The 26,551-nt window shown below is 34.8% G+C and overlaps 2 protein-coding genes across 9 annotated transcripts; both read left to right on the top strand.

Annotated features, from left to right (window-relative positions):
- The first annotated feature begins 356 nt into the window (after positions 1 to 356).
- On the top strand, positions 357 to 9,248 carry LOC122303936 (protein STRUBBELIG-RECEPTOR FAMILY 3-like). 8 transcript variants are annotated; one of them, XM_043115928.1, is made up of 18 exons: positions 386 to 567; positions 740 to 793; positions 1,014 to 1,207; positions 1,899 to 2,028; positions 2,114 to 2,185; positions 3,430 to 3,495; positions 3,627 to 3,698; positions 3,820 to 3,891; positions 3,979 to 4,050; positions 4,127 to 4,192; positions 4,348 to 4,413; positions 5,072 to 5,469; positions 5,594 to 6,006; positions 6,728 to 6,999; positions 7,805 to 7,943; positions 8,116 to 8,252; positions 8,336 to 8,492; positions 8,741 to 9,248. In XM_043115928.1, the coding sequence occupies exons 3-18, from the start codon at positions 1,087 to 1,089 to the stop codon at positions 8,822 to 8,824; spliced, it is 2,337 nt and encodes a 778-aa protein (XP_042971862.1). In that variant the 5' UTR covers positions 386 to 567; positions 740 to 793; positions 1,014 to 1,086; the 3' UTR covers positions 8,825 to 9,248. The 8 variants fall into 8 exon arrangements, with proteins under 8 accessions (XP_042971861.1, XP_042971862.1, XP_042971859.1 ...); XM_043115925.1 differs by having other exon boundaries at positions 5,579 to 6,006; XM_043115927.1 differs by lacking the exon at positions 740 to 793 and having other exon boundaries at positions 357 to 477; positions 5,579 to 6,006.
- Positions 9,249 to 13,949: 4,701 nt separating this feature from the next.
- Positions 13,950 to 26,368, top strand: LOC122303934 (secretory carrier-associated membrane protein 1-like). Its single transcript, XM_043115924.1, has 13 exons — positions 13,950 to 14,158; positions 15,012 to 15,077; positions 15,948 to 16,049; positions 16,629 to 16,691; positions 21,465 to 21,498; positions 21,709 to 21,831; positions 22,784 to 22,846; positions 22,940 to 23,033; positions 24,565 to 24,610; positions 24,695 to 24,762; positions 25,234 to 25,282; positions 25,761 to 25,826; positions 25,914 to 26,368. The coding sequence occupies exons 1-13, from the start codon at positions 14,108 to 14,110 to the stop codon at positions 25,998 to 26,000; spliced, it is 912 nt and encodes a 303-aa protein (XP_042971858.1). The 5' UTR covers positions 13,950 to 14,107; the 3' UTR covers positions 26,001 to 26,368.
- Positions 26,369 to 26,551: the final 183 nt, after the last annotated feature.

Below are 26,551 nucleotides of genomic sequence, written 5' to 3'. Positions count from 1 at the left end.
GATCCCATATTAATTCATTTTTTTCAAAATGACTGCACGCCGTTTGCACAACTACGACTGTAAATATCATTTCTCTATTAGAAAAGATCACCATGCTAAAAATAGAAAGATAAGGCCTTCCTACGAATACGCCCCAACAGAGCGCGTCTCATGCATTTCACTCTTCTCCCAGGACTTACTACAAGTTATAGAGAAGATATAGATGCGACTACACGCGCGCACACTTTTTAATTTAGTTTAATAGGTATAAATATAGTACAGAAAAAATTTAAAATTTATTATTAAATAATTAAATTTTTTATTATATAAATTTGATATTTACTAATTTTTCTTAAAAAATACTGACACTGGCAGACGACAAATATCAGCTCTCAGCAGACAGATTCGGTGAAATAGAGATAAGAGAAGCGAGGAAACGACCAAAATACAAAGGAAAGATAGGAGTAGTTCCTGAGAGTTCACAGAGAACCTCCCATTGTACCTTTCTACATCTCCTTTTCCATTCTTTTCTGTTTTCCAGCTCTTTCCAAAGCCTTGCGTTCTCCAGACTGAAATTTAATACAACTTGTATGTGTCTTTTATTTTATTTTTTTTGGTGTAATGTACTGTTTGCTTTCAAAGCCCCCCTAGTTGCACTTGCTTTATTCACTTGATCTTAACTCTTTCTTAATTCCCATTAAAAACTCTTCCCAATTTTTTTTGTTGTTTGGTAAAAATTCTCGCCTTTTGTCTTTCTCAGTTGCTTGATATGCTATAGCTTTTCTTCAGCATTTTCCAGAATCCCTGCTTCTTTGTAAGTTTTCTGCTTTTTTAGTTTTAGATTCTATCAGTTTTTTTAATTGTATGTTTATATGACGTACACGTATGTGGTTTTCTTTGTATATGTGTTTTAAGTGTTTGTGTTGAATTATGGGTGTCGTTTGTTTTTGGTTTGTGGGTGATTTGGATTGCTTGTGACAGTTAAAAGGTCAGTGACTGTGAGTTCAATTTTTTTTTTTTCGTTTGGTTTCCAGATTGGAGGATGTCTTTTTCGAATGGTTCTGCGGGAAAGGAAAGAATTGAGTAACAAGGTTGAGAGTGGGATCAATGGGTGGGAAGAGATCTGCTATGAAGTACGACTATTTAAAGATCTATGCAGTGGTTTTAGCGTGGTTCTTGTGGATCTGTGCGGCTCCTGTTTCGCGTGGAGAGACTAATCCAAGCGACGGTGAGGGTTTTCTCGATTTTGTTTTCCTGGTATGCTTCAGCATTATGATTCATTTGTCGGCTTGGTTGTGATAAGATGCGGCAAAGTGAATGGAATCGAAGATAAATAGTATATTAGTGCCGACCTCAAGTTTTGTGAATGTAAACGTTCGCCAATAGTTTGGCCAAATAGTTCTGTTTAGCACAACTGGGTCAAGGTTTTGTGTTTTCCGGAGTCTCAATAATAGATAGTATGATTCAGAATTTAACTTCACTTATTTATTTCCCGGATTTTACTGGCAACCAAACAAAACCCTTTACTTTATGCAATTTTTCTGTGAGTTTTCTGGAGATGATCTACATTGCTGAAAAACTTTCAGCAGGAAATCTTTCTTTGCATTGTATCAGCAATAGTAATGCTCAAGCGTTTGTCGGTTGTGGTATTGCCAATCCTTCATTGGCATTGGGACTTTTATGGCGGGGAGTTGTCAATATCTGTAACACAACCTCCAAAAAAGGGAGAAAAAAAGAAACGGTACAAAACAAAACAAATCAGAAAAGAAAATGGAAAAAAAAAAAAATGATGAAGAGGAAGTGTCTGCCCCCATGATTAGTGTTTTCTTTCTGTTTTTCTTTTCAGAGACATTTTTTTCCTTCTAAATATGTCTGTGAATGAGAACTAGCGTTAACGTGTTTGAATTCTGTTGAAGCAGTGGCTGCGATTAATAACCTATATGTTGCACTGGGCTCCCCTGTTCTTCCTGGTTGGGTTACTACTGGTGGAGACCCATGCGGCGAAGCATGGCAAGGCGTGGTGTGTAACAATACAGACATAATAAGAATGTATGGTTACCCTTTTTCTTGACAATGTAAATCCATTGATGTTTCGGCTACCTGTCAGCTCTCATATGGATATTTGGGTTTACAGTGTTCTTAATGGCGCTAATTTGGGAGGAGAACTAGGTGATAACTTAGGACTGTTTGTTTCTATCAAAACAATGTGAGTATTATGGTCTCTGTCTCCAAATTCCACCTGCACACACTTTTATGCGATTATGGTATTTTATGGTCCGGAATGCATGCCAGACTTCAATCTCTTTCTTCCAATTTATATCTTCTTTCACCATCATTAGAGTCCCTTGCCATGTCTTGTTTTAGGTGGTAACTACCAGATTGGCCACACTATGCTTGTGGTGGTGTGGTTACCGACAAAAAGAGGTAACAGAGGGACAACATAAGGGATTGGGATAGATATGCAGGTCCTTTATGGGAAGTAGAAAAATTGCTTCAAGTTTTGAAATCTGTCAGATATAGTCTAGTGATTTTTCCATAGAGAAATAGTACTTGTAAAACATGCCTTTCACCTATAAATGCAAATCTGAGCATGTCACCTGTAGTTCTTATTTCTCATTCTTCATTGAACTGTTCTAATGCCTTGATGCCTGGTTTTGAATTTTCCATCAGTTTCAATTAACAAGCTGACTGATTTATTGTCTATGCATGGACGTTTAGATTTAAGACCATATGGAAGACCAAGGCCCCCATAAAAGCTTCTTTCTTTGTATGGACAGCTCCATTAGGAAAGATTTTCATCTTAGATAACCCAAGGAAATGTCAAATCATTGTGTTGGATTGGTGTTATATGTGTAAAAAAATGGGGAGTCCGTGGACCACCTATTATTGCATTATGATGTAGCCATGAGCTTGTGGAATGATATATTTGCTAGAGTGGGGCTCCATTGGTAGTTGATTTACTGGCCAGCTGGAGAGGCATCGAAGGTAGCTCTCAAATAGTAGCTATGTGGAAGATGGTTTCGGTTTGTTTATGGTGGTGCATATGGATGGAGAGGAATGGTCGGAGTTTTGAGGATCATGAACAGACAATGGACAAGCTTAGAACATTTTTTCTTAATACTTTATTCCATTGGTCGATTGTAATACATGATTTTCTTGTATCTTTAGACACCCATGCATAGGTGTTGCTCTTGTATATGTTCCGTGTATTTGGCTATGCCTATTTTTCAATAATGCTCTTCTTACTGATAAAAAGAAAAAGGGCAGGACAAGTCAAATTCAAATATATAGATGCATATCATATGGGAGGTTTTGGATATTAAGTCATCAGATTCAAATATATAGATGCATATCTTTTGGGATGTTTTTGGATATTAAGTCATCATCTTTGTCATCAATAAACTTTGCGGGATGGTGTCATTAATTTTTGTTCCATTGTGTTTTTGGCAGAGATCTAAGCAACAACCACATCGGGGGTAGTATTCCGTCCATGTTGCCAGCTACCATGCAAAACTTGTATGTATATTATTCTTTATCAAAATTACAAAGATCATATTATGTCTATATAACATTTTGCTGTGAAACTTGGATGCATATACTGCTTTGCGTTTCTCAGTAAAAGATATAATATTTGTTACCCTTGGCAGTTTTCTTTCGGCTAACCAGTTTAGCGGAAGCATCCCAAGTTCTTTATCCTCTTTAATTCTGCTGACAGACATGTAATCGTTTCCCTCGTCAATTTTTTTTTTGTTTTGTTTTGTTTTGTTTTACTGGTTCCTACTAGGAGCTGTCCCAATTTTCATCTAATTTCTCATAAGCCTATTTGGTTTTGCCTTTCAGGTCTCTTAATGACAATCATTTATCTGGAGAAATACCAGATGCCTTTCAATCTCTGACAGGGTTGATCAATCTGTAGGTTCTCATTTTGTATTTGGCAAACTCTTAATGTCCAGATTAATTTTTATAGCTACTTATAGTTGATGGGGCCACCATCTGCAGAGATTTGTCCAGCAACAATTTGAGTGGGGAACTCCCTCCTTCTCTAGAAAGTTTGTCTTCTTTGACGACCCTGTGAGTATTTTTCATTGTAAGGTTGTTTAGATGTCCTTGATATATCTATATATAGTGCTTACTTTTTAGTTGCCAGACACTTGCAGAACAATCTGCTTTCTGGGACCCTTGATGTCTTACAAGATCTGCCTCTGAAAGATTTGTACTGTTCTCCACCTTGTTTTAATCTTCAGAATAAATATTATTCTCTAATCCGCAAAGAGTTTTCATAAGTTTGTAGGATAATGCTGCCTTATGATGTTCACTGGCTTTTAGTTCTTCTTTATTCCTTGTGACAATTTCCCTCTCAATTAGCAGGAATATTGAGAATAACCAGTTTTTTGGGACAATACCTGCGAAGTTGCTAAACATTCCAAATTTCAGGTGGGAACCCCAAGCCCTCAATAAACTGGTTTATTTCTAGTTTATGGAGAGTACATTTCTCGTTTGAAAGTTGATATGATGAACCCATTGAGGTTATACAAACAAATATGTCATTTGTTGGAAAAGAGATATATGCCAAAGAATCTCCATTCCACCAATTTAGGATTTTTGTGAAATGAGGATTTTTCTCCATCTGTACAGGTGAAGTCTCTGAGGACTTAACCACTTAGGAATGGGTAAAGATAGAAAGGAAAGGAAAAAAAGGAAGATGATGTTGGGCCATATGTTTGACTGAATTCTGCATTCATTGACCAAGAAATTGACTGATGTGTGCTCCCTTTAAACAAGCAGGCCTGGAAATCTTATTGGATGTGACTCACGAATATTTGTTTTGCATGTTTTTCCATGCAGCAAGTCTGCAATGCCAATCTGTCTCCTATTCATTCTGAGTAATTTTCAGGACCATGAATGTTTTAATTAATATGTAGATACATTCACTATAGAATTGTATTCCCTTGTATTTTATTATGTCTGGTTTCGATGATTGAATTCTTCAATAAGTTGTTGTCAAAAGTGGAAGCAGCATTCCACTTAGTTTAGACCTGTTAGTTTGCGGCTTTGCACACATATTTACTAATATTTGATAATTTCTTTGCAGAGATCAGGGAAACCCATTCAATACTACAACTACTGCAGTACCACCATCTACATCCCCATTAAAACCTCCACCAGCAGGTCCAGCACCACCTTTTTTTAAGGGAACACCTTCTGAACGCACACCTGCGAAACAAGCTGATGGACCATCTGCAAAAGACGAATCAAACTCTGGAAAAACAAAAAAAGTTTTAACCACAAGACAAGTGGTTGGAATATCAATTGCAGGGGTGTTTTTACTTGTAATTCTGGCATTGGGACTTGCACTACTTGCTCCACGATTTAGCAGACGAAGGGAAGAGGTGGATGGACATTCCAGGCGGCATCAAATAGGTGCATATGAAGGCGACAGACAAGATCCAAGGGACAATGGATCCTTATTTCAACCAAAGATTGAGAAAGGTTAAAGTATTACTATTAGTTTGTCAATAAATTTACTGCAAGTCATATGGTGCCTTATCATGCTGTTCATTTCATTCAAATTTTTTAAATAAATGACTGATTTGAACAGTTCCAAAGGGGGCAGTTGTGAAGCCAAAAGAGGATTATCAGACAGAGACTAGAAGAGGAGTGATTGCAAAACCACAAGATGAGAAAGAGAGAAACGAGCAGAGAATGGGCACAATACCAAAGAGGGATGGCCATAGGGATGGCCATGAGATAGACATGAGTGTATTTGACAGACATTTAATGCCCCCTCCCCCTCCACCACCCCCACCACCTCCTCCTCCACCTGTTGAGAAGGTTATTGTGCAGCCAAAATTGCCTGCTGAAGTAACTGCAGTGAAGCCTCCCACCAGAACTCTATTACTCCCAACTCATGCAAAGTCTTTCACGATTGCATCCCTCCAGCAATATACAAACAGCTTTTCTCAAGAAAATCTTATAGGAGAAGGGATGTTGGGGACTGTATATAGGGCTCAGCTTCCTGACGGGAAGGTAATATTCATAACTATCATCTAATTAATTTATGGAAATTACTTATCAAAAAATTAGTTTATGGCAATTGTTTGGTCGACTAGACTCAAACCTATTACCCCCCCCCCCCCCCCCCCCCCCCTCCCCTTCTCTCTTTTCTCTAGACAATTTATCCCTTTAACCTTCAGTAATTCTTATTGCTCACTAAACTTTAAACAAAACATATGGCTGAGATTGTATTAGAATGTAAAAGGTGTAGGAAGAATGAGAGCATTAAAAAATCATTTGATTAATTCCATTTACCATCTCATCAGTTGCTCTTCTGGTGATTTAAATTGCTTGTTAAGGTCACACAGTATAAAATAGTTTGATGATCTTAGTTGCCTCTGGCATTGTAGTTGCAGGACAATGCAAGGCGTTTGTTTCTTGGTTACTTGATGCTTTTACGGGTCTTTTTTCAGGACATTTCTTTTCATAATAATAAAATATCTCACTTTTTTAGATATCAGTTTATTGTAATATTTACATTCTATACCCAACAAATATGCTCACGTCTTTACAAGTTTGTATAAAAAAAACGCTGGGAGATGGTCAAATCCCTTTATAATAGGATTGCAACATGTTGAGCTACCTACGCTGTCAATCTTATATTACAAATGTGACACTTCAGCTTCTCTTTATAGGGGTATATGCATATTGAATTTAAATACATACATTTGATCTTTTTGGATGTTTTTTATAGCTACTTGCAGTCAAGAAATTGGACAAGAGAGCTTCCAGTCAGCAGAAGGATGATGAATTTCTTGAACTGATCAACAATATTGATAGAATCCGACACACAAATGTTGTTGAACTTATTGGTTACTGTGTAGAGCATGGCCAAAGGCTTCTGATCTATGAGTATTGCAGTAATGGGACACTGCAGGATGCACTGCACTCAGACGATGAACTTAAAAAGAGACTTTCATGGAATAGACGCATTCGGATGGCACTTGGAGCAGCAAGAGCTTTAGAGTAAGTCAAGAAACGATTGAGATGGAAATTTGTGGTCCAACTTGTTAACGTCGCAGCTAATAATGGGTTCAAGCATATAACTTCAAATTGTGGTTAGATGTAACAGAATTTTGCAGTGTCTGTCTTCAAGTGAATGGGGGTGTTCTGGTAGTGCCAAACACAAAACTATCAACTGTGAGGTGACTTCAGAAAATTAACATTAATTACTCATGCAAAGTTATAGCTAACTTTTGTTGAATGTTGCACAAAAATATATTGAGTTAATAGCAAATATAAAATAATGAGTAATGCTAACTACAAACCACACTCCCATCACACAATGTAAAATGTGGCACTTTTATTACCCTTGGATGATCCTTTATTTTTTCAAAGAAGAAATATAAAGGTTGATGGGCAATGTCAACTCATCATAGTGGGATGAAAGTGAGATGTGAGTGTGGTTTATAGAATTTTCCTAAAATAATAAATGAATATGAAGGGATCATGAAGGACAAGAATCCGTTTCAGGTGGGTGATCCACATCTATTTAAGAGGTCATAAACTTAGTTCATCACTTGGGTAGAAGAGTTATGATCAAGTGTGTTGCAATATATTGATTTTACATCAACTGATTGCTACACAAAAGGAATTTTATTGGTGCTGTACTTGGATCTTCAGATAGATTGATTTATAAGTTAGTCTGCATACAAGCCGAAATAGAGATGAGGGGAAGAGTTATCCTTGTTTCTGTGTTGGCATGATTCATGAATATTTTAAAAGAAGCATGCACTGTTTTAAGTACTTATTTTGTTTTCTTGTGTGGAAGGTATTTGCATGAGTTATGCCAGCCTCCTGTCATACACAGAAATTTTAAGTCGTGCAATGTCCTCCTTGATGACGATTATATGGTGCGTATCTCTGATTGTGGTCTGGCTTCATTGATAGCATCAGGCTCTGTTAGTCAGGTAAGTCATACTCCCAATGTATTGCGGGTTATTGCTTACAGATATTGCAGTAACTGAAGTTTTGAAGTTGTGGGGACCTTATTTTCGGATTCATTCTTGGACTGAAGATCAATTAGTGGATTATCGTCATCATTGCTGCCACTACAACTGTCTAAACTAAATTTACTTTCAGCTGTCAGGAAGTCTGCTAACAACTTATGGTTATGGAGCTCCAGAATTTGAGTCAGGAACTTATACCGAGAAGAGTGATGTTTACAGTTTTGGAGTGGTTATGTTAGAACTTTTAACTGGTCGGACGTCCTATGACAGGTAGAACCAAGTTTTTTAAAAAAAGGCTTGCATGTGCTTTCTTTTTTGCAGGCAATTTTTATTTTCCTAAACTTTTTGGGCAGGTCACGGACTCGTGGGGAGCAATTTCTGGTGAGATGGGCAATCCCCCAGCTTCATGACATTGATGCACTATCAAGAATGGTTGATCCTGCTCTTAATGGTCAATACCCAGCCAAATCGCTATCACACTTTGCAGACATTATTGTGCGGTGTGTTCAGGTGAGCTGATTCATTGTTGACTTCTAAGATGTTGATTAGGACCTGTTACAAGTATTCTCCCTGCGGGGTACCACTGGATCCTGAGCATCCCTTGTGGGTTACACTCAGGTCAAGGAAAAGTGCTTCAAAATCTCAAAACAGAATAAGCTTGGAGCACTAAACTTCTAATACATATGACCAATTTTCTCTATTAAATTGATTTTGCTTTCCTATCCAACTGATTTCCTAACTTCAAGCATTTTTTGCAGTCTGAGCCTGAATTTAGGCCACCAATGTCTGAAGTTGTCCAAGACTTACTAGTCATGATAAGGAGGGAGTCAAACGGCAGTTAAGATCAAATGGAGACTGGCTTGCATTAGGAAATGAAATGGTGATGAAGGTGCAGAAAATTAATCTGCCTGGTAACCCAAGAAGATAATCTGGTTCTGAACAAGCTGCGGGTGACTCTCCACACTAAGACACTCGCACACCCAAAACTCTTACCAAAGAAGAGTCTTCCTGTCAGCCTTGGAATTTAGTGGTGGTGATGGTCCTCGATCCTTATGGTCCTTCGATCATTCTATTGTTTATTAACTAGTACAAGAAGGTGTGCACCGCATAAATGTGCTGACGAATTGTTTCATAGTTCTTGATAACCAATTTTGTTTTTCATTCTGCATCCTTGTGAGTCGTGACCATGGCCATGAATCCTTCTGATTGATGTGAATTCATATATATTTTTTTACTGATATACATATTTAGAAATTCTGCAAGAAATAATTTTAGAAGATATAATTGGTGAACCATGGCATAACATAGTCAAATATCAGTCTGCATCTCAGATTATGAACTCGGAGGAAAATAGCTTGTGTGCCATTTTTAATGTTAATTAAATTAGGATTAGCAAAGCATAAACATGAACATGAACTACATGGCTCTACGAAAATAAGCTGGTTGGATGTACTTTATCAGAGACCACCATCTTGCTTGGCTCATGCTGCTGGAGTTGGGGCCTCAAATAAATCTGCCAAGAAAAATAAAAACTTCTTGGTTTGATCTTGGTTTCAAGGCCTCGTTTTCAACATTTTACAGAGGAAAATTATTGGAATAGTCTCTGTGATTTAGATCATTTTCAACTCGATCTCTATGGTTAAATTTTTAATGCTCCTTGTCTTCTCTATGTGATTTAGATCATTTGTTCAAATTTTATTACGAATTACCGTGTTTCATCTTTTAGCAAATCAAAATTTCCGTATCAGTTGTGTCCATTTTTTAACTCTGATTTTCAGTTTTATTATTTTGATCATTGGATTATTTGAAAAGTTTAAATGCTTTGAAATCTTAAAAAATAAAATGATTTTTTTCTTAGAAAAACAAATAATTTTTTTTATGGGCAAGTTACATTAAAAAATTAAAAAAAAAAAATGAGTTAAATAGCAACAAATGGAAACCACAAGCATCCTTAAACAAACATATTATAGTGCAAAAAACAAAAACAAATTAGGAAATGGAATCTAATTAATGATTCCGTGTCATAATTTCTTGACTCGCGTGATTGAAGATTGTTATATCTATTGAAGGAGAATCCATTAGCACTATTGTTTGGAGAATAATGTTATATACAGTTATTTTTACGTACGCTCTGTGCATTCCACTGATATGATTGACTGGATTAATTTTTTTTAATACATAACCAATTATATCATTGGAGTGCACAAAGGAATCCACAAAAGTGACTGCATATAAAATTTTTATTATTTGCATTGCAATTATTTGCATTTGGAGCAATCAGTCCAGATTATCTATAAGTTGGGTCAAACCATCAAAATAATATTATTTTGTGTTATGTTTTTACATATCCAACGATCTTATTTTTTAAATCTAACGGTCATATTTATTTTTTTGTGTGATCGTTTTTTATGCAACGGTCATTTTTTCTAATGATTATTCTTATGTAATATTTTTTATGTAACACCCCATTCTCTGAGAGTTAAGAAGGACGTTATTTTTATAAAATTGAGGGGGTCATAGTGCTACAACTGATCTAAACTTAAGAATTTTCATATTCTTAACTAAGCGCCAAACATAAAAGATTCCATAATTTAAAATAAAATACACTTTATTAAAAATTAAAAGAAAGTTCACTGAAGCACTCTTTAAAATTTTTCAAAACTTTGTAATATAATAATCATTAAGGCAAAAGCTCTCCCCACATGATTTAGGCTTTTGTCATGCATGGCTTTTTGGGCCAAGTCCTGTCTTATAACTCTTTATCATTATAAAAATGCTCACCTGGGATAGTTAAAAATATAAAATAAAACCTAAATTAGTTAGAAACTCAGTAAGAAATTTATCACAATATAAACGTAATAAACATATGATTTGTTTTAGTAAAATATTTAATGCTTAAGAGAATTAAGATAATGACCATTTACACTTGTGCTTATCATATGCATGACTTCTTTTGAATTATTTGATTTATCTGACTAGTCAACACACTTAACCTTATGCACTTATGCCACATCCTATAGTCATAAAGGGAACCGATGATAGTATTATTGTGATACATGATATGATAAGATAAGAGTAGGTAGTGTATGATATCATATACTGCTTGGAAATAAGATGTTTTTGTTCTTTAAAATGTTCTAATGGGACTCCAATTGTATCATTGACTAGTTGTTTTAGAGTATAAGCTATATAGTTTTGGCCTTCCATTAGAACATTACAAATGGTATTAGAGTCTATCCCAATCAGAAATGTGGGACTTTAGCTGTGCCATCTATGACAGACTTCCTCGATGAGTACGTCAGATATTTAAGGTGGGTAGATTATTATACCTTATATAATAAGGATAGAGTATATGGTGTATAGGATTTCACATTATTTGGAAATGAGAAGATTTTGCTCTTTATAAGAGATGTGGCTCCAATTATATCATTGACTTTTCTTTTTAGAATATAAGACATGTGTATTTGGCCTTCCATTGGGATGTTACATTCTGGCATACTAATGCTTGAGTTCGTGGCTTGCACATTCACCAATGAATTGTATTAGTATCATGCATCTGAATGACTATTATTAATCTGATCTTTATCTTACACTTGATCTTATGAAATCTTTCATGTATTATGCAACGTGAAATGCATGACATACATAATATATAAATAACTATAAGATATAGAATTAAACATGATCATGATTTATGATGAATGACATGTTTGCAAATATCATGACATGTTTGGTATATAAAAATTGGCTTCCAACGAACTAATTTTAATAATAATCTATCTAACTAGTTAATGATAATCAAGTTACTTACCTTGTAACGCTAAATCGATTACCTCTAAAATAGACATGTAACTTATGTCAATTTCTAATTAAATGTCACATAATTTGTAATTAAAACTTGAAATATTAAAATAACCTATAATTCTCTTAACCTTAAAAATTATCTTACTCCCCCAAATACTTTGATTTTCCCATAATTTCTCCAAATACTCATGTGATTAAACTTTAAAAATATCACCAAGTCCAAACATATGATTTATCTTGATCTTATCACAATAATATTATCATAAATAATAAACACTTTACCGTGCATGTGCATATGCATAATTTACTTTCTGAGGGGTTTAAATATATATAGATGTGTTTTAAGCACTGGAGAGGAACAGAGAGGCCTTACATGCATAATATTAATGGGACGTGGGATGCAGCTGTGTAAACGGAGAGATCATGGAATAGTGGTGGTTGGTTGGATGCTTCTTCAATGGTTCGGATCGTCTCCGACGTAGCGTGATGCGAGAACATCCCGATCAAAAGCTCCACTGTTTTGAGTAGTGATGAGAAAGTTTCAAAATTCGATAAAATCGATCGAGATTAAGGTGAATATGATGATTAATGTGAAGTATTAAAGAATCCACTACCAATGAATGCTCTTATGGAGCACGCGCAAGGCAATGGGTGATGGTTGGGCATAGTAAAGAGGCTAAAATTTAAATTTTTTTTGAGGTGGTGCATGTCGGCCACACCACATGCTAGGCGGGCGGGCGAAGATGGTGAGTCGCTTCCAATGACAGGGTGGGACTGTGACTTGAAGGGACCTAAATAGCATTTAATGGAAGTGGAAGATGAAGAAGAGATCAAGGGTGTAGGAAGGAAGAAGCCAAGTTGAGTTTGTCATGATCCGGATTGAATCCCAACACCCCTAAAGAAAACAACATTTTTTATTTTTTTAATTCCGAAATTTAGGTGTTAACATATTTTGTGAAATTTATTTATTTGATTTTTTTTTGTTCACAAAAATCAAGATAGATGATTACCCCCCCCTTTTTTTTTTTTTCAGAAAATGAATTTTAATTTTGTAAAACTATTCTCTATTTCATATAAAACTGTAAAATAATTGTAAAAAAATTATAAACTTGTCATTTTTCTTAAATAATTAGATTAAATAATTGAATTAAGATTGAAACTTAAAATAAGTGACTTTTGTTTTTAAAATCCAACCACAGTCGATTGTTTTTTAATTGGAAAACGGTTTTCTTAATTGAGAAGTTTTGATTAATAATTGTTATAAAAATAAATTTATAAAATAACGTGATTGACAAAATTAGTATACAAAAATTATCATAAAAATAGGGGAAATGATAAGGATTCTGCTAGAAGATCCCGTTCATTTGTCCTGCTCAATTTTTCTTTTTGAATTTATTTTTACATAAAGATTAAGAAAATGCTATTTAATTATATTGTAAATTTTATTTATTTTTTCAAAATATTTAAAAGTGTTAAAAAAATGATTTGAAAAAAATATTTAAAAGTATTTTTATTTATTTATTTCATATCATTTTTTAACACTTTTAAATATTTTGAAAAAATGAATAAAATTCACAATATAATTAAACATAATTTTCTTAATCTTTATGTAAAAAAAATTTCAACAAAAAATAAAATTAAGCGGAATGCTTGAATGGAATCCCCAGCATTGTCTTAAAAATAATTTTATAATATAACATATTTAATATGAAATTATAGGTTTTTCTTTTTATATTTAATATGAATTTATAGGTTTTCCTAAATTATAAACATAAATTTTAAATTAAATTTATTTTATTATAATAATAAATTTATAAGTTAATATTTCATGATACGTTAATTTATAAATTTATTTTTAAGATTAAATATTATTCTGCACATAAATATAAGAATGTAACTAAAAATCAATTTTTTATTATAAAATTGTCTACAAATTGTATACAAGTTGTCAGGTTAATATTACTAAAATTTTATACGCAATTATTTAGATATTTTATTAATATGATTAGTTGATTATTAAAAAAATTAATATAATTAATTATATAAGTTAAATGTACAGAAAATATGTATATATTTCCGTACATATACATACAGTACACACATCCCATCCCTATCTATGCACGCGCGCCACGTACCTTGGCAACCTTTTTACTGTTTTAATTTTGAATACAAATTACAAACACCCCAAAGAAATCCGTACTTCCCAACGATTTCCCTTGCTTCCATTCTTCTTGCTAATCAACCCCCCGAAACACCGACTTCTCCTATTCAGATCTCGTTGCTTTTGTCTCGTTTCAATTCTAATCTCCAGGTCCCGTACAATGAGTCGCTACGATTCCAATCCTTTCGACGAGGAGGTCAATCCCTTCGCGGTGAGTTCTACACCCACACATACAGATTTTTACTTATGTTTGTGTTCGGATTCGGTGGTTGGGTATTTGAATTTGTGGAACTGGGGATGTAATGGCCCATGGATTCGTTGGTTATTGTTGTTGGGTTGTTAGATCTGCTTTTGGTATTACATTTCCATGGCGGGTTAGAATTTTAGAATTCTTTAATCGCAATGTGGTTCGCGTAGCTATTTTTTTAACCTGTATTTTCCTTCTTCAATAATCTAACTTTTCTTTTACAATTTAACTATCTCTATTTGGTTGTCGAGAAATTCGAGAAAATGAGAAGCACTGTTTTTGGATATTGTGAGCTATGTTTTCTGATATGTCATTTTTCTTTGTTTATTATTTTCAGATTTATTTTAATTTTTCAAATGGTTTGAGTGGTTAAAATGATTTACTTGTCCAATTTCTCTATGGCGATATGTTGTTTGTTACTTGTGATTTTGTACTCAATCACTTGGAATGTTTAAGAATATATTACAGTCTGTCCACGAAGATGTGTATGCAACGTTGGCTTTTGCCTAAGAAAGACAGACGGAATGTTTACTATTATAATAAGCAAATTTAAATGCGTGAAGTTATTAGCAGAAAAAATGGGGATTACGTAGAGTGGGAAGGACCTACTGAGATGTTTATACTCCCATTATTTTGAATACCCTTGGAGGTTTTTCTGGTGGCCCATAGACAGTAAAATATTTTGCTTTACCTAATTGTTACAGAGTTTTAATGCGCCTTGTACTCTTTGGCTGTGCTTTATATCATCACTATTTTTTCCCTATTTCTTCCTCTTTTGATATGACCCAGAGATTGTGAACTTCATTTGATATCATAGGATTCGGCAGCTCGAGGGAAAGGATCAGGCCAATCAAACTATGGTGGGGGTGCATTTTATATGCCAGTAAGTTTGCCCTTTGCCTTTCCCTGATACCTTTACTTCAACAAAAGTCTTTCTTTCTTTTCTTTTCTTTTCTTTTCTTCTTCTTCTTCTTCTTCTTTTTTTTTTTTTCTCTTTCTCTCTCTCTCTCTCTCTCTCTCTCTCTCTCTCTCTCTCTCTCTTTTGGTGTCAAGTAATGCAGAAGAGGCATCTTTGGTGTGAATTATTTTCATAGAGGCAGCATTGTTCATTGTTTTCAGAATATTTTGCTGTGTTTGGTGTAGAGGCATGGATGGCATTGATTATTAGATTGATGGGTTCCCACTATGAAAGAACTGGAAATGTTGATTTTTATGTTTCAAGAGATCTGTTTCCATTGTTTGAATCGATTCATTTATATTCACATCGTAGAATTGAAGTGTGAACTATTGAGGCTTGTAAAAAATACCAGACTGACCAAAACAGAGCCTTAATAGGCTTCAAAGCTGTTATAGATCGAAGCTCTTTATTCTCAAGCACCTAAGATGTTAGCTGTAGTTGATGTATTCATTTACGAAGACTTAGAGGGTATCTAAATTCGTTTATTTTAACTTATCTGATGTACCCTAACTGTTACTGGTAGACCCTAAGCAACACTCAGTTCTTGTTCCTCTGTTTGTTTATTTATGCTTAATCTTTCTAGACAGTGATACTGTCTGCATCACTTGTTTAGCTTGTTTGATTTGTGCTATAATTTTTGGGAGCGCATTCTTTAAGAGTTATGGTCATATGTTGTGGGATTTTTACCGATCATTTTCTATGCATGCATCATCATGCTGTATTGAGTTGATTGTGCCTTCACGTTTTACTGACTCCATATAGATTCTTATGAAATTATTCTCTTGACATTTTTAGAATCCTGGAAGTGTTCCTCCTGCAACTTCAAGGCTTTCACCCCTCCCACATGAACCTTATGACCGTGGTGCTACAATTGATATTCCTCTTGATAATGCAAAGGTAGATTTCAGTACTCAAAATGTTGAATTGAGATCCTCTACAGTTCGGTAAAGAAAAATAGACACGAAGTGGGATCCATGGCATTTATTGAGCATTTAATGATACTTGAGAAATTCACTCGATTAGTTATAAATGCTGTGGGGTCCATTTTATGTGTCTATCTATCTCCCACTCTTGGCCTTAGAGTTCGATCAAGAACCCTAAGAGATCCAAATCCCAAAATGTTCTATTGGAAAGTATTTCTTGCTGCCTTTGAAAAATGAAAAAAGAATCTCTTGCTATCTGATTGTTTTGGTTGAGGATAGGTTTGGATGGTGAGATGTGAATTTTTGATTTTAGATGAAAGTTGACGTTGAATAAAATATTATTTTTTAATAGTATTATTGTTTTGAGATTTGAAAAAGTTGAATTGAGATTTGAAAAAATTGAATTGCTTATTATATTTTATGTGAGAATTTGAAAAAGTTGTAATGATGAGATGATAATTTTATATCTCATCTTAGCTACCAAATTTACCTTAAATATTTCCTTTTTTTTTTTTTTTTTTTCCCTTTTGAATTTATTTCCCATTTAACTCAGGATTTGAAATCAAAGGAGAAGGAACTCCAGGCTAAAGAAATTGAGTTGAAAAGGAGAGAACAGGTAGTTTCTCTTACAAGTACATATTTTAGCTTCTGAACATGGATTTGTAGATTACATAACTGATGCTTTTAGACAAAAGTTATAGACCATTCTTTGTATGAATGGTACAATGAAAATTGGTATCTTCATTACATTAGCTAAACCTTATTTGTTCTTAAAACATTACGGGTGTGTTAACTTAAGGGTGTGATTAGCCAATTCTTTTATAGTAGGAAAAGTGCATGTTAATAGTAACTGCAGGCAGGGAAGGATTTTTTTTTTTTTTTTTTGATTGGTAAATAAGATTTTATTGATTGTAAGAATAGGCAAAAGCCCAAGTACATGGGTCATATACAAAAGCAATGGCTAGGAGTGATGTTCTAGTGATACAAGAAATTCATGAATGGCCATGTCAATAAAATCAATTACAATTGACTGTTGGGACTGTAACACCCCGTTCCCGTAGATAGAGATGTTATTAACGTACACAACATAATGCTCGGTAAAGATATTCATATCTTGAAATACCTCATTTATTGAAAACATTAACTAAATTGAATGTAACTATTTTTGAAACATGAAACTGAAAACGTAAAGTAAAAACATAAGCTAAACCTATGTGTAACTTTTATCCAAAAATCATAAAATAAAACTAAGTCCTTGCACTAGATCTACTCCTATTCCTCTAGCTTTACGTCCTCACAATTATCATCTGTGACAGTTAAATGTAGGAGAATCAAGGAAACTAAAAAAAAAAAAAAAGAGTCGAATACTCAGTAAATAACACATCATACAGTAAAGTATAACTTAGCTTAGACTTAATTTTTTGGAAGACTCTTCAAACAAACATATTTCATTCACATATTCTCATAGCATGTCTATTCATCATCAGCATGAGAGGAAAGATACATAATCATGGCAAACATATAACGTGAATGCATAAATTACTTGTTTATCTTGTCTTTCACTTATTATATGATGAACCATGCTTGAGTCCGTGGCACCCCATAATTTGTCATAACATGGAGTGAACCACGCTTGAGTTCGTGTTTCACTTAATATAAGGTGAACCACGCTTGAGTCCGTGACACTGCATAACATAATTTGTGGTGAACACTCTTAGGTCCGTGTCACCCTTAACATAACTTGTGATGAACATGTTTAGGTAACATAACTTGTGATGAACACGCTTAGATCCGCGTCATCCTTAACATATCTTGTGATGAACACGCTTAAGTCCGTGTCATCCTTAACATAATTTAGAGTGAAACATGCTTAAGTCCGTGACACCGTCTTAACATAGCTTGTGGTGAACACGCTTAGCTCTGTGTCGAACACGCTTAGCTCTGTGTCACCCTTAAGCATCTTAATTTTCTTAATGCATGAGAAATTATTGAATATTATGAACTTTTCTAGCATGGCATATACTTGTAGATGGCATATTCTTGTACATGGCATAATATGATCTAAACATATACATTCCATGGCATACATCATCTGAGTTCTATATGGACTTTACATAATATACTTGATCTAAATAGCATATATGATTTAATCACTACATGAACATGGCATGCATGATCTAAGTACTACATGAACAAGGCATACATAATTTGGCTATTTTATTACCTGGCATACTTGACTTAAATTACTACATGAACATTTCATGGCTTCCATGTGATTTTAGAATTATTCACTCCATCAAACAACAAATTCATTTATATAAGCATAATGTCATAATTCATCAAAGATCGTGAAAGGAATTTAACCTTGACTTAGCTTGTAGCGTAGCGTAGACAAACATCATAGTTTCATATACCATTAGAACATTTATAGTACACATGCAATTATATGATCATACTAATTACCTCTTAGCGTTGCTTCCACAATCTTACATCGTAGCTCGTGACCTATACGAGACACTGATCGTCACTAATCTTTCTAGAAAGACGCGTCGTAGCATTCCAAATACTTGCCCTGTTTGGTTATGTAGTTTAGATGAGATGAGATGAGAGGTTTTGAATTGTAATAAATAAAATATTGTTATGATATAATTTTTTAATATTAATTTTGTATTGGAATTTGAAAAAGTTGAATTGTTTATTATATTTTGTATGAGAATTTGAAAAAATTATAATGATTAGATGAAATGAGATGAGATGAGATTATTTGGTTTTCGACAACCAATCGGGGCCTAAAAATCATATAGAGATAATTTAATTACACTAGGATTACTACATAATAATTTTTTTCAAAACTCATAACATCTTCCTTAACTTCTATTTAAAAATATAACTTAATAATTTTCTTAAAAACATAGTTAAATAGAATAGACAATCAGAATATTAATTAAAATAATAGACTAAGTATACTTTAAAACCCTTTAAAAAAATAGGAAGGCCCAAGGCCCAATTGAAGAAAGTTGTTCACTTAAACACTAAAAACAGTTTTTTGTAAAGCACCATCAACTCACATTAAACAATATGCTAATTTATAAAATCAGCCTAATTATATTTTCTGAAATATGGTAGAACAAGCAGCCCACCCAAATTAAACCAGTCCAGTTAAAACTGAGCCTAACAGATTCATTTAAAAACTTGGCCCAACACCCTTAAAGAGAAAGCACTTGGTTGAATGGGCTTAAAGCCCAAGGGCCCATTATAATTTAAAGAATCTGGTCAAGGAGAATAGAGGCTGAGGGTCAAAGGCATATATGAAACATTGGAGGGGCTTTTTGGGAAGTCTGAAACATAACTAATAAAAAGAACACAGCAGCTTATGGGAGTGGCTTGCGACAAACTGGCCAAGAGAAGGAGACCCATTGTGATGGTGGATCTGGGTGTTAGAGAGAGAGAGAGAGAGAGAGAGAGAGAGAGAGAGAGAGAGAGAGAGAGAGAGAGAGAGAGAGCAGTGGCTTACCTGAGGGATTGGGTGCGATGACACAAGGTTGGCTGACAGTTTCTGGCATTGTTAGTGGTGCTCTGACATCCTTGTGGTGGGTGGCGGTGGCTGGGCAAGACGAAGGGGCTATGCGAGTGAGTTTTTCTATGTGTTAACTGGATTTTCTTGTGTTTAAATCTGAGGGTCCCGTGGGATTTTTATAGACGAGGGGGAAGGGAATAAGGTGAGTCTTCAAGAGATTGGATAAAGTTTGGAGTTGGAAGTTTGTTTCCAATTAGGGGACTACTCAATTAGGAACTAGAGGATGACTATACTTTAGGAACCTATTCCTACAGGAATACCAACACTGAGAGGATAATGGCTTTAAGGTGGGAACGAGTTCTAATTCAAAACTATAACTAATTCTACCCAATAGTTAAGGTGACTCTAATTAAAATAATAATAATAATAATAATAAAATCACACTTTTGGGGTCTGGATGTTAAAAAAGTGTTAAAAAAGAAAGTTCTAAGTTCGTCCAATGAGCGCTCGCGATCTTTAGAGCTTCTCTCTTTCCTTTCCCTCCAAAGACATACCATAGGTAGATCGAAAACATCTTCCAAATCGTGGCAATCTAAGAAGGGCCATGGAGACCTCTCCATGAAGTTAAGAGGTCGATCACCCTTGGCATCACCCAAGCTACACCCACCCTAGCAAAAAAGTCATTCCACAAAATTGTGGCAATCTGACAATGTTAATAGTAAATGATAGACGGATTCTCCGCTCTTTTTATGCAAGCAACACTAATTCAAGATTATGATTCGGCGTTTCCTTAGGGTGTGTTTGAATTCAGTTCAGTTTAATTTTAACTTGAGTCTAACATCCAAATACCCAACTCTCTCTCAAATTACTAAACTCATCTCAACTCAAAACCTCTTTATACATGAGACCCACAACTTTTCGCGGGATCCACAACCTTTTTTAACTTCCCATAAATATATCTAAACTCTATTAGTATCCAAACACATCTTAGGTGGGCTTCACAAAACTCACTTCAGTATCTCAACTCACTATTTTTCATAAAGAACTCAACTCATCTCAACTCAGTTTAACATCTAAACAGGGCCTTAGGTTGTCGATAGTGAGAATCTTTCCCAAAGAAGTTGTCCATACAAAAAAAGGATGCTTTTAAGGGGACCTTTGTCTTTCAAATGGTGAAGGCGTGTTGGTCTTGGGGTATCACTTGCTTCAAGGTTCAACATCTCATGGGTGTAAACAATCCTATGGAGCTACACTCCCTGGTGAAAAGTTAGCGATTTAACCAGTTCTGTGTAGGGAAACTTCCGAGGGTGTGGTGCACGGGACTGGGGTTTACTTTGCAGGGGTGGGTCCAAGGGGCCCTGCTTGGAGAGGTTCCCTGACGTAAAAAAAAAAAAAAAAGAAAAAAAAAAGCTCTTCCACAGGAGTGGGTTTGCATTATGCTTATAGATGGATTGATAGAGGGAGCATACTGTGAACATTACCTTTCGCTGAGGGGCACCAAAAAAGCTTCTTCCCCGCCCCCCAAAAAAAAAAAAAAAAAAAAAAAAAAAGAAAAAGAAAAAGAAAAACCCACTTGGAACATAATAGACCTCTGCTTATACTCAAAACATTGCCTTCTATTTTTTCTCCTTAAATATTATCTAACATCATTTGCAATCACCGTGTTATATACAAACACATACATATGATGGTCTGTACATAAATTTGTACTCTGTTTTCACTTTGCTGTGTTTTTTTGTTGAACCTAAATATGAATTTATACTTTGCATGTTGTGACTGCAGCCTGCATTAGTTGGGTAATTTCATGAGCTTGCATAAATAAGCTTGGGTTATTTGGTAATAACGTATCGACTCTCATATGATGCTTTGCAGGAAATAAAGCGGAGGGAAGATGCTATAGCAAGAGGTATTCCACTTTTCATACACAGTTGAAAGGATCAATGGATGCACTTTGCTAATTTTTCATCTAAATTTAACTTGTCAAAAAAAAAAAAAAAAAAAATTCATCTAAATTTAAAAGCAAAGTTATTTCTTTTGTTTTTTATGAGTAAGAAATATTACTTTGCCAATTTTCCATGTAAATTTACTTATCAAAGAAGTTATTTTTGTTCTGCAGCTGGAATTGTTATAGAGGAGAAAAACTGGCCCCCATATTTTCCTATTATCCATCATGACATTGCAAATGAAATACCTGTCCATCTACAAAGAATTCAGTATGTTGCTTTCACAACATATTTGGGTATGTTAACTAAAGATCCTATCTCTTGGCATTTGGATTTAGCATTTCATTGGCTATATACCACTTTCTGACATGTCTTATGTACTCATCTTGCTTTTCTTTGCAAAAATACGTAGTTTTAGCCTTCAAATTGATGTTAAAATGTTTTAGATTTCTCGGTAAACAAAGTAGTGCACCATAATATCTCTATCTTTCTCTTTCTTGGGGGTGGGGGTAAACACAAAAAATCGAGCTTATTATTATAAAAAATGTAAAACCACTTGTTGGAGCATACTACTGTTTAATCTGTGGAAAGGAAGATTTGCCTTGTTCCTTCTGATGAAGATTGGTACCCTTATCAGTACATATAATGAACGAGGAGAATACCATCCAGATTCCATTTTCATCTTTACACCCCCATGCCTGGTGGTCTTTAATCCATGATCCCATCTTCCATTTTCTTTTTACCAGGTGAAAAGCTGTCATTTGAGCTAGAATTTATCTGCATCAAAATTTCAGTTTAAAGACCTTTTTAAGTCTTATATTTAAAGAATCTGGTAGCATTGTGAAATAGCCTGTGTAAATCCTAATAACTTTAAATGAGTTTGATATTCCATAAGTGCTGAATACTTTACAAATCTACAGAACAGGATGCCCCTATCTCCTAACATTTAGTGTAGCCTAGCTAATACAATCAGTGCCATGTTTTTTATAATACCTGGAGATATAAACATTTATGTGAACAGTGTAATATTCTGATTATGAAGGGATATTTTCTGATTTGTTGAATCAAGATGTATTCCCCTAGTATTCTTCAGTTGGTTGGGGCAGATCTTAGTGCCTTAATTTTTTAACTATGTTTTTATATAAAAAAATGATTTGATAAAAATTGTCAAAATGCTCTTTTTATGTTAACCATGCCCAGACAAAAGTTAAAAATTGACCAAGTTTATGAACTTTGTAATGTTTGCAGGTTTGGTTTTGTGTCTTTTGTGGAATATCATAGCAGTTACCACGGCTTGGATAAAAGGCGAAGGTCAGTTTTGCATTTTTATTGCAGGCCAATAATCATAATTCTTAGAAATAAAAGTCTTGGATGATTCTCTCTTGAGCTTGTCTTCTCTTGTAGGGCCGACAATTTGGTTTCTTGCTATCATATACTTCATATCAGGCGTTCCTGGAGCGTATGTGTTGTGGTACCGCCCTCTTTATCGTGCTATGAGGTACTATTTTGTCTTGTTCGACTTCAATTGTTTTTTTCCCACCACTAGGAAAATCTGTAAGCAAGACTTCTCGCTTATTTTTGAGGCTCATGAAATATTGAGTTCTGATTGTTATGTATTTTGCTGGGACGTTTGCCATCAGTTTGGAGCTTCAAAATGTCATCTTATCAGAGAAGTTTACATTTTGGGAAAGTATGGGAAGAATATGAAATGCTTGGGGAGATTAATGCATGAAAAGTAATGCTGGAAGAATACTTTTTTTTTTTTTTTCAATAAGTAAAAGAAAAACTATATTAGTAGAAAAAGGCATGGCCCAAGTACACATGAAACATACACAGAATACGCCTTAAGTATTTTATTCATAATAAGAATGGGTAAGAGCCCAAGTATTTTTTTATCAGTAAATAATAATTTATTGACAATAGAAAATAGGCATAGTCAATTATGCAGACGTATACGAGAGCCTTACCAATGTTTGATGGGCTAGGAATACAAGGAATTCATGAATATTCATGCCATTGAATTCTATTACGATCAACTGATGAAATAAAGTATTAAAGAAAAACATTCTAAGCTTGTCCATTGACCACTCATGATCTTCAAAGCTTGTTCCATTATTTTTCCTCCAAAGGCACCACATAGACAAGTTTGGACCATCTTCCAAATTGCTGCAATTTGTGAGTTACTATGAATGCCTGTCCAAGTTGCTAGAAACTCCACTCCTCTCGGCATATCGGGATGTATACAAGAGCATCATCTATGCGTGCTACTTTAGAATGCTGGACAAATAAATTATTACTGTTAACATATGTAATGCATTTATGGGCATAGGAAGGAATGTTTTTATAACTCTCTCTCTTTCCCCTCCCATCTATCTATATTTCTCCTCGTGTATCAATGAAGGAAGAATGTGAGATACAAAAAATAATGTTCCCAATTGTAGTTTTTTCATCCACATTAATATTATTTCATTCACTAGGCTGACAAACCATAGACTGTTGTAGTATAAATCACGATAATCAGCTTTTCAATGTGGGTTGAGTCTGCTTACATCCATGCCACCCTGGTTGCCAACTATGAGTTGGGCGCTTTAATTATTCAGCCATAATGCTAAGTGGTGAATAACGCAAGAATATGGAGAAGAGCCAAAACAGAATGGTCCATGTACTCAAAATGAAGAGTGTTGCCTACCAGTATTAGTGTCAATACTTTGACTAATATTGTTGGGTGCCTTGCGAAAATTGTCAATTTGTAATGTTGAATAATAGACATTTACTTTGATATTTGATGCATCAATGTATGTATTGACATGTAGGTGGTTCATATCATTGGGGATGTTATTTCTAGTCAGACTTTTTAATTCTATAGCAATCCTTTTGTGATTCATACAGCATGTTACTTAGCAGGAAGTGACTGAAATAAATAGCAGATGGTTCTTTGTCTTTGACTGCTGCATCCTTGATTATATGAAATTTTGTATTGTTTGTTCTGACCTACGATGTTCTCTTCTAAATTTGTGGTCCATCTCCAGGACTGATAGTGCTCTGAAGTTTGGTTGGTTTTTCCTGTCTTATGTGGTGAGTTCATTTATGTTCTTTAGATTCCTTTCTGCATAGAAGATGATGTATTGAGATTTCTTGATTCTGTGTTTCTCCTTGCAGATACATATTGCCTTCTGCATCTTTGCTGCAGTTGCTCCTCCAATTATTTTCAAAGGGAAATCTCTCACGTAAGATTTCTTTTACAGTTACATTCAAGAGTCTTTTTATGCTGCGCAGTAGGTGGTTTATAAAGTAAGAAAAGGTAGCTGGTTTATAGTTTTTCCATTGGTTTGGTCTTTTTCAAGTAGGTAACAAAGATATGGATGAAGTGGGAGAATGACTTACAATTATTATCTCCTGCTTACGATTGCGGATATGCATACATTGCATGATTAAAGGATTTTTTAGTTGATTAAAAAATTGGCAGAAGTTCCTTGACACTTTTGACCTGTTTTACCAGTTTGTTTACAGGTATTAGTAAATAAAATTTTCTTTTTAGTAATTTTTTTTCCTGGGAGGAGCGGAGCAGAGGTTGTGTTTTATCCTGTTTTTTACGAAACAGTTTGTCATGTATAATTCAATGTATTTCCTAGTGTATAATCAATTATTTTCTTCTGTAATCTGATGCTGATGTTTGTACGGTGTGTTCCCGCGGACAGAGGTATTTTGCCTGCAATTGACGTGTTAAGCGGTCATGCCTTGGTTGGGGTAAGTTTCAAACTTTTGTTATTCAACTTAGCAAAAAACACTTGTTATTCTATAATGACTTGGATGTTGGCACTCAAACTGCTATAGGAACAATAAATTTCTTTTCAGCTACGTAGTAGTGGCTGTAATAGTCTTTTGGATAAGAGGAGTACTAGGTCTACAAAGAGAACTACAAAAAACTACCTTACGACAGATTTACTTTACATGCCTTATGTATTACATGAAATTATGTCTCTGAAAGGTAGTGTCTTATAATTCTTTTGGGGATCGAGCATTTCCCTTTGGATAATGAATTTTGACAAATTATACCTTAATATTACTATCTTAGTCGATGTCATGTTATTGGTGGGGCAGAGTAGGCCTAATTTTAAATGTTGCCAACTTTAAGAGGACAATGGACAAGGAGGTGAACTGTTCTGCATGCATGTTAATGGTTTGATGTTGATGGTTACTTCTGTCCTTGCATTTGTTCTTGCAGATATTCTACCTCGTTGGATTTGCCTTGTTCTGCATGGAATCATTACTAAGTATCTGGGTTATTCAGGTTTAAAAACTCGACCTGAACTCGCATTATTGTTGGGGTTAGCATCATTTTGGTTTCTGAGGCTATCTTATTTGTTCCAACCTGCAGCAAGTATACATGTATTTCCGAGGCAGTGGCAAGGCTGCTGAGATGAGGCGTGAAGCGGCAAGAGGGACCATGATGGCAGCACTATAACATGGCACATATTGAACTGAGATGCTACTTGTGATTGGATTTCGGCTGATTTGCCTGAAGAGTTGATTTCTTGATTCGTTCACTCACCCGTTTCGGCCTGCTCTGCAGAAATACTTGTGGCTCTGGGTGCTTTTCCTTCTGTATTTTGTTACAAATAGGATGAATTAGAATTGGCTTAAAACACATTTTACTGCTGTACTTTGGGTCCGGCGGGATGAGATATCCCCACCTCACCCACCAGCCCCTGCCACGTGGCACGTACCTTCGATTTGGGAAATTGAGATTGTAGATTTTGTTCATGGTAGTATTGCATCTTATCGGACATTGACGGGCCTCAAATGAATTAGATGACAAGTTCCTCTCGTCAACATTAGTTTCTCCCTTTTTGCTTTTCTTAATGAAATTCTTATTAATTAAACAAATAAAAAACTTTATTTTATATCAAGTCTTGTCTCGCTGTTTAATTTCTTGTACTTAAAAAGGGAACCATGCTAAATATTTGTTTTAAAAACAGCTTCGAGAAAACGTACTTGACAATGTTTTGCTGATCC

This window comes from Carya illinoinensis, chromosome 3 (genome assembly GCF_018687715.1).
Source record: "Carya illinoinensis cultivar Pawnee chromosome 3, C.illinoinensisPawnee_v1, whole genome shotgun sequence".
NCBI lineage: Eukaryota > Viridiplantae > Streptophyta > Magnoliopsida > Fagales > Juglandaceae > Carya > Carya illinoinensis.
This window is presented reverse-complemented; position numbering and strand designations above follow the sequence as displayed.

Bases quoted from the DNA above. Each gene is read 5' to 3' on its own strand.
- LOC122303936 (XM_043115927.1), top strand. From the start codon at position 1,087: ATGGGTGGGAAGAGATCTGCTATGAAGTACGACTATTTAAAGATCTAT. The intron at 2,186-3,429 runs GTGAGTATTATG...TGTTTTTGGCAG, and splicing joins TTTGTTTCTATCAAAACAAT to AGATCTAAGCAACAACCACA. The intron at 6,007-6,727 runs GTAATATTCATA...TGTTTTTTATAG, and splicing joins CTCAGCTTCCTGACGGGAAG to CTACTTGCAGTCAAGAAATT.
- LOC122303934 (XM_043115924.1), top strand. From the start codon at position 14,108: ATGAGTCGCTACGATTCCAATCCTTTCGACGAGGAGGTCAATCCCTTC. The intron at 23,034-24,564 runs GTACTATTTTGT...GTCCATCTCCAG, and splicing joins CCTCTTTATCGTGCTATGAG to GACTGATAGTGCTCTGAAGT. The intron at 25,827-25,913 runs GTTTAAAAACTC...TCCAACCTGCAG, and splicing joins TAAGTATCTGGGTTATTCAG to CAAGTATACATGTATTTCCG.